At 42.7% G+C, this 7746-nt stretch overlaps 1 protein-coding gene across 1 annotated transcript; it reads right to left on the bottom strand.

The window, feature by feature from the left end:
* Window positions 1-265: 265 nt before the first annotated feature.
* LOC111979710 (uroporphyrinogen decarboxylase-like) lies at window positions 266-7376 on the bottom strand. Its single transcript, XM_024010383.2, is given in 11 exon segments — window positions 266-1038; window positions 2543-2609; window positions 2853-2953; window positions 3371-3505; window positions 3823-3984; window positions 4295-4315; window positions 4317-4493; window positions 4745-4807; window positions 4897-4976; window positions 6543-6655; window positions 7264-7376. Coding segments are annotated over 11 exon segments (1107 nt in total). The 5' UTR covers window positions 7287-7376; the 3' UTR covers window positions 266-873.
* Between the last annotated feature and the right edge of the window lie 370 nt (window positions 7377-7746).

Below are 7746 nucleotides of genomic sequence, written 5' to 3'. Positions count from 1 at the left end.
TTAGTTCTGGTACTAAACTGGTTTGAACAACATCATGTACAGTATGCCAGCCACACCCGACCCCCACTCCCTCGCTACATCTCATTTGTAATTGAAGGGTTTCCATAGTAATCGCAAGCACCAGTGGTATTGTCGTCGATGTGTAGATGGAAGATTGCTGGTTAGAGAAAACCTGGAGTGAACTGCAGAGTGCAATATCTAGAGGGCACAATAAGATGAGCCAATGGTTCTCGATTAGGGTGTGTTAGAGGCAAAACACATCCAATAGAAATCCAATATCATTTATTTGATTCATTTGAAATACAGGTCCAATTAAAATATAATTTTTATTTTATTTGACTGAATAAAAAACTAAGAGCAAAATATACACACTAATGATTAGGCTTTAGTACATCAGTCACAGTCATAATTGCAGTACAACAGTCTAAACAACAACGATTGGACTGAGACTATCTCACAACCATTGAGGATAATCACATTGAATCTCCTTCACTACTGTTGTTTTGATAAGGTACACTTGTTTCTTCAATTTTAGGTGCACTACATCTGATGAATAAAACAGATCAGTGGTACACATGAATAATATGAAATATTACAAGGTCTTGCACTGCTGCAATGTTTTTCGTTTGTTTTCGGATTATCTATAGAACATAATGAAGTATTCTCTTCAGAAAAAGAAAAAGATCCAGAATTGGACAAGATCCATCTTGATCTGTCCTGGGATTCCATACTTGATAAGACCTGGTGGTTTATTGGATTACTGTGAAAACATGATATAGTCTCTACAATCCAAGCCAATGTTGCTTTGGTTTTTGGGTGCTGCTTCTCTGCTAGTATGATGACTGCGGTCAATGTTGCCAGGTGATGGGGGTGTTACTTGAGGTTGAGGAGGTGGCGAGAGTGAGTGTGGACAGCCTCTACAAAGGCACCCACGTTCTCCGGGTCCATGTCAGGGTACAGCCCGTGGCCCAGGTTGGCAATGTACCCTCTGGTGCCAAAGCCTTCCAGCATCTTTTTCACTATCTCTGATATACGCTCCTGCATAGGTAGAGATAGACAGAGACAAATAAGCATCACTTTTGAAAGTATGGTGCCTTCGGAAAGTATTCAGACCCCTTGACCTTTTACACATTTTGTTACGTTACAGCMTTATTCTAAAATGTATTAAATAGATGTTTTCCCTTATTAATCAACACACAATACCCCATAATGATAAGGCAAAAACATGTTCAGACATTTTTGCAAATTTATAAACAAAAGAACCCTGAAATAACATATTTAGATAGGTATTCAGAGCCTTTACTTAGTACTTTGTTGAAGCACCTTTGGCATCAATAACAGCATTGAGTCTTCTTGGGTATGACGCTACAAGCTCGCACACCTGTATTTGGGGAGTTTATCCCATTCTCTGCAGACCCTCTGAAGCTCTATCAGGTTGGATGGGGAGCGTTGCTGCACAGTTATTTTCAGGTCTCTCCAGAGATGTTCGATCGGGTTCAAGTCCTGGCTCTGGCTGGAACATTCAGAGACTTGCCCGAAGCCACTCCTGTGTTGTCTTGGCTGTGTGCTTATGGTCGTTGTCCTGTTGGAAGGTGAACCTTCACCCCAGTCTGAGGTCCTAAGCACTCTGGAGCAGGTTTTCAAGGATCTCTCTGTACTTTGCTCCGCTCATCTTTGCCTCGATCCTGACTAGTCTCCCAGTCCATGCCGCTGAAAAACATCCCCACAGCATGATGCTGCTACCACCAGCTCTGTCAAAAAGTGACCATCAGGTTCTTGTTCACCTCCCTGACCAAGGCTCTTCTCCCCCGACTGTTCAGTTTGGCCGGGTGGACAGCTCTTGGAATTGTGTTGGTGGTACCAAACTTCTTCCATTTAAGAATGATGGAGGCCACTGTGTTCTTGGGGACCTTCAATGCTGTGGACATTTTTTGGTACTCTTCCCCAGATCTGTGCCTTGTCACAATCTTGTCTCAGAGCTCGAAGGACAATTCATTCAACCTCATGGCTTGGTTTTTGCTCTGACATGCACTGTCAACTGTGGGACCTTATATAGACAGGTGTGTGCCTTTCCAAATCATGTCCAATCAATTGAATCGACCACAGGTGGACTCCAATCAAGTTGTAGAAACATCTCAAAGATGATCAATGGAAACAGGATGCATCTGAGCTCAATTTCGAGTCTCATAGCAAAGGGTCTGAATACTTAAGTAAATAAGGTATCTGTTTTTTTAWTTTTAATGAATTTGCAAACATTTCTAAAAACCTATTTTCGCTTTGTCATTATGGGGTACTGTGTGTAGATTGCTCAGGAAATAGTTTGATTTAATCAAATTTAGAATAAGGCTGTAACGTAACAAATTGTGGAAGAGGTCAAGTGGTCTGAATACTTTCTGAAGGCACTGTATCGTGTATAAGTTATAGCAGCAAGTGCCTGGCACAACAACAACAATCGCTGGTTAATGTGCTTTTACTGTACAGTACCTTTGTACTGAAACATTTCGCCAATATATACATTTCTTGGATCTCAAAGAAACCTTACTTTGGGGGCATATAGCGCACAGGGGTCCATGTTCCCCTGGAGGCTAACCTTTCCTCCAGTTCGCTCCCTGAAACCACAGAGACAAGGGGTTCATTACCAAAGGTGTATTAACCTGGAGTTCAATCAACAGTGGACCGAACCACCTGTTTTTATTGTTGACAAGATAAATGTAACCTTTCATAAAAGAGTGAGAATCCAATCCAATTTCAACATATGACACAATACCTTTAGCAAATGTTGGCTCGGTCACTGACTGTCTAGGGAAATGGCTCGTGATCTGATTTCTGTGAAAAGGGTTAATGTTCGTTACCGTGCTGAGCGAGGGTCGATGGTCCAATCCAAACCAACAACCTCATAGTGGGACTGAGAGAGGTCCTCCAGACCATAGTGGCCGTCCTTGGCAAACACAATCTGTGACAGAACATGAAGGACATGAGGGAGATACAGTATAGTCCAGGGAACTTTAAAGACACACTGCAGTGAAAAACAAATTACAAAACAATTGTTAAATATTGACCGATGTCAACATTGGAGACCGATGACATGCCATACAAAGATTCAATGCATTAAAAAAAACTCAAATGTATTTCTGACTACTCCAGATGACAAGTCTGTAGAGGAAAATATTTGACAGTATAGTGCCATCTACTGGTGAAATATCACATTACACTGGCCACATGTTATCGCACCACAAGACAAGTAAGCTTTTTTTAAGCATAATGATGAACAAAAGCTTGTCTTGAAAATCTAGTGACATAAAATCCACAAAAAGGATGAGGATGTCTGTGTTGTGTGAAAATGAAGAAGGGACAGTCTGTGTGGGCTCACCATGGGGACATCCTGGCCTGACTCCTTCAGCTGGTCCTTGACCTTACGGGCGATGTCTCGGAGGTAGGGCAGGGAGAACTCCTGGAACTCCACTGGGCCCAGAYAGCCAGCATGGGACTCAAACACCTGCAAGGCCTGGGGAAACACAGGGAAGGTGGAACAGACTGGATAATAATGTGCCATGTATCTAGACAGGACTGTGTCTCCTGTATAATGTGTCTATGATAGGGGCCCTAAAGAAACCTACATGAATAAATCAACATTCTAGCAGTTCCTAGATATTGAGCTATCAGATCATTCATGCCATTCATGAACATCTTCTCCTTGTCCAATTAAGTGCTGTAAATAAACTGATCTACCCTCTATTCACCTGATCATTTTCCCATGAGCAAGAACTCTGKGCTAGCAGTAAGATGCAGCTGGAACACAATCTCCCATGGTGCCTTGCTTACCTGTGCTCCAGCAGCCACCTGTCCCAGCAGGTACTCTACTATGATGTCAGTCAGCATCTTTAACAGCTGGTGGCTGGCTTCAGGGTGACGGTACAGCCAGCGCTTAGCCTTGGATTGGGTTGTTGAGCCTCCCCCCTCAATCATATAGGCCATCAGGGTCCACTACAGGAGAAACAGATGATGATATGGGTCACTTTACTGAAGCCTCTAGTCTAAGAACACCAATATATGACACAAGGCTGAAAAAAAGTGTATTTTGACTATTGAAGTAACCAACAGATTCTGTATTGAAAAGTGTTCTCTCTCACTGTGTGTGTGTGTGGGTGTGTGTGTGGTTGTGTTGTGTGTGTGTGTGTGTGTGTGTGTGTGTGTGTGTGTGTGTGTGTGTGTGTGTGTGTGTGTGTGTGTGTGTGTGTGTGTGTGTGTGTGTGTGTGTGTGTGTGTGTGTGTGTGTGTGTGTGTTCCATCTCACCGGGGCACCAGTGAAACCGATGGAGAGGGACCTTGCCTTCCAGTTTGTGGCGTGTCAGTGTAATGGCCTTGAAGACGTAGTCCAGCTCCTTGTTGACATCCACCTTGGACTGCAGGAGCAGTAGGTCCTCTGGTTCCTTTAAGGGCTCTGGGAAAGTAGGGCCCTTTCCTGCCACCATCTGGACATCCATACCCATGGCCTGGGAGCAGGTACACACACAGAGTCATTAACCGGTTAAGCAAAAKAATAACGTATACTGTCTCTGAGTTACGTATGAGTTTGTATGTGTGTATATGTGTATGTGCTTCCTCCTATCAATATACTACACAAATAGATGACCTTCTTGCCAGCAGGTTCTCTCTTTGTTTAGTATGTAGAGAGGAGGAAGCACAACACTTGTGATTGAACTAAAGGCAAAGAAAGATCTGCCTCAGACAGGACATCTCTTACCTGTGGGATAACCAGGATGTCTGAGAAGATGATGGCAGCATCAAATGGGAAACGTCTCAATGGCTGTAAGAAGAAACAATAAGTGAGTGTTCTCCATCTATGCCAAGATGTTTAGTAGTAAAACGTGCTGGTTTAACACATGCAATGATTACCTGGAGAGTGAGTTCACAGCAGGCTGCAGGTGACCGACATGTTGCAAAGAAGTCCTTWCCCGCTCTGGACTCACGGAACTCTACAAACAAATAGGTTAGCTCACATGTCAATGCCAACAGACACTAAGAGATGGATAGGTCCATTCAACAACAAAAACCCTATTGATATTTGTAGTGTTAGTTCAATGTGTGTTTCTTAGGTCAGTGAAGTACATGAGTGTAGTCTCGAAAATACGACCCTAGGCAACAGTAGTGACTAGGATCTGGTTTCTATGACAAACCCTTTTGGCAACTTCAATAGAAAATATAAATAAATCAGGGGTGGGTCCACCTCAGACAGACGAATCACGAGGCAGACATGCCAGAATGTTGCAATTCGAATTCAAAGTGGTTTAAGTCAAGGTAGTTGATGAAAACTAACCTCTTGAGAAATGCAAAAACAACCTCTGATCTCCATCTCGCTAGCTACAATGATGTATGTTATTGAAGCGGATAAAGACTTATTTKGTATTTTATTAGGATCCACATTAGCTTTTGCAAAAGCAGCAGCTACTCTTCCTGGGATCCACACAAAACATGAAACATGACATAATACAGAACATTAATAGACAATAATTTTTGAAAAAGGCACACGTAGCCTACATATCAATGCATGCACACAAACTATCTWGGTCAAATAGGGGAGAGGYGTTGTGCCGYGAGGTGTTGCTTTATCTGTTTTTTKAAACCAGRTTTGCTGTTCATTTGAGCAACATGAGATGGAACGGAGTTCCATGCAATAATGGCTCTATATAATACTGTACGCTTTCTTGAATTTGTTCTGGATTTGGGGAACGTAAAAAGACACCTGGTGGCATGTCTGGTGAGCAATTTGGGATTTTCAACACGTTTCTTATAAAAAGAAGAAGTGATGCAGTCAGTCTCTCCTCAACTCTTAGCCAAGAGAGACTGGCATGCATAGTGTTTATATCTGCCCTCTGATTACAATGAAGAGCAAGACGTGCCGCTCTGTTCTGGGCCAGCTGCAGCTTAACTAGGTCTTTCCTTGCAGCACTGGACCACACGACTGGACAATAATCAAGATTAGACTAAACTAGAGCCTGCAGAACTTAGAGTGTGATGTCTTTATTACAGAGAGACCTCTTCCCATATTTACAACCATTTAATCTATATGTTTTGACCATGACAGTTTACAGTCTAAGGTAACACCAAGTAATTTAGTCTCTTCAACTTGTTCAACAGCCACACCATTCATTACCAGATTCAGCTGAGGTCTAGAATTTAGGGAATGATTTGAACCAAATACAATGCTCTTAGTTTTAGAGATGTTCAGGACCAGTKTATTACTGGCCACCCATTCCTAAACAGACTGCAACTCTTTGTTAAGGGTTTCAGTGACTTCATTAGCTTTGATTGCTGATACATATATGGTTGAATCATCAGCATACATGGACACACATGCTTTGTTTAATGCCAGTGGCAGGTCATTGGTAAACATATAAAACTAGGCACTGATGTAGTTCCTGTATGCCAAACTGACATTCTATTATGTACAGACTTGTTAAGCCAGAACATTTGAAAATTGTGGGAGGCAACCCGGGTGTGTAGAGAGACTAATGAGAGTGTGTTGTAGCCTAGAGACCCACCTGGTAGGTAACGTCCAGCCTGTCTCATACACCACACAGGCACATGAGGGGTTTCTTGGCCACGGCATGCAAGAAGGAATGCATCATTCTTCAACTTGGGGAAGTCTTTAGGGCTAAAATTGAAATAAAATGGCAAAGATGGATGTTTTAGAAATGTATATAAACGAAAGCCATAACCCACATAACGACACATTTAGTTGGTAACATTCTTCCTAATTTTAACAATTAGTTCTTATCAGGGGTAGGGCTACTCCTCCCCTCCCATGGTATCATGTTGGGCACACTACAGTGTCCTGTACAGGAAGCAGGTGATCACAGAAGATACGTCCCTCTTTCTGTTATCAGCTGCACACAGTGGAACAACGGTTGAATGAGATGCTGGTGAAATGATCGTGAGATCTTTCTCATGCAACATCATGGTGCCAGTCACATAAATGCTTTATGTAGTAGCTTCCATTTATGAACCCTGACATAATCTTCATCACTGATCAATACTTTAATTTGACAGAAATGCCGCTGCTCGTGGTCATTGGTAGGTAACTAACTAGCTCATATCACATATCAAGCATGATATTCACAAACAACGCAATACACGTGTCCTCATGGTAGATTGCATTTTTTTGTAACGTTACGAACTAAATGGTTAGCTAGCTAGTCGGTTTAACGTTAGCTACATAGACAGTAGTAGCTAGCCAGGTATACAGTCAGATAATATACATACAGTATTAAATCGTCCTTGTCCATGATGGGGCTGATGTTATAATGGAAGAATAAATTCAGAGATGCTGTTCACTTGTCCTAGACGTCAGTGGCAAACTGCTGCCTGATTCTTTCTTGACTGTCATCCAGAATGTTGCACGACCCCACTACAGGGCGCGGCCAGCTTTAGAAAGTCATGTGACCGACCACTGACCGCTATACTTTTGATACGTTCCAGAGCAGGTAGTCGTCTCAACTCGCGTTCATATGTTGCGCAATGTCATTGGTCATCCTGGGGTGCGTTATATTCGATTAAACGTCTGCAACGTTGCGTGACGGATTGTTCTGAACGACACGTTACCCCAAAACGTTCTTCAACGTTCATGAACAGACATTGAGGTACGTTTGCTCCGTTTGGTGGGTGTGGCCAGGTGTGGCTTGAAGCAATGAGTGATATATTTAAAGGACAGCGGAGCGTTCCTCAACCGGCGTTGGATCCCGAAAG

This window comes from Salvelinus sp. IW2-2015, linkage group LG19 (assembly GCF_002910315.2).
Source record: "Salvelinus sp. IW2-2015 linkage group LG19, ASM291031v2, whole genome shotgun sequence".
In the NCBI taxonomy this organism is placed as follows: Eukaryota; Metazoa; Chordata; class Actinopteri; order Salmoniformes; family Salmonidae; genus Salvelinus; species Salvelinus sp. IW2-2015.
This window is presented reverse-complemented; position numbering and strand designations above follow the sequence as displayed.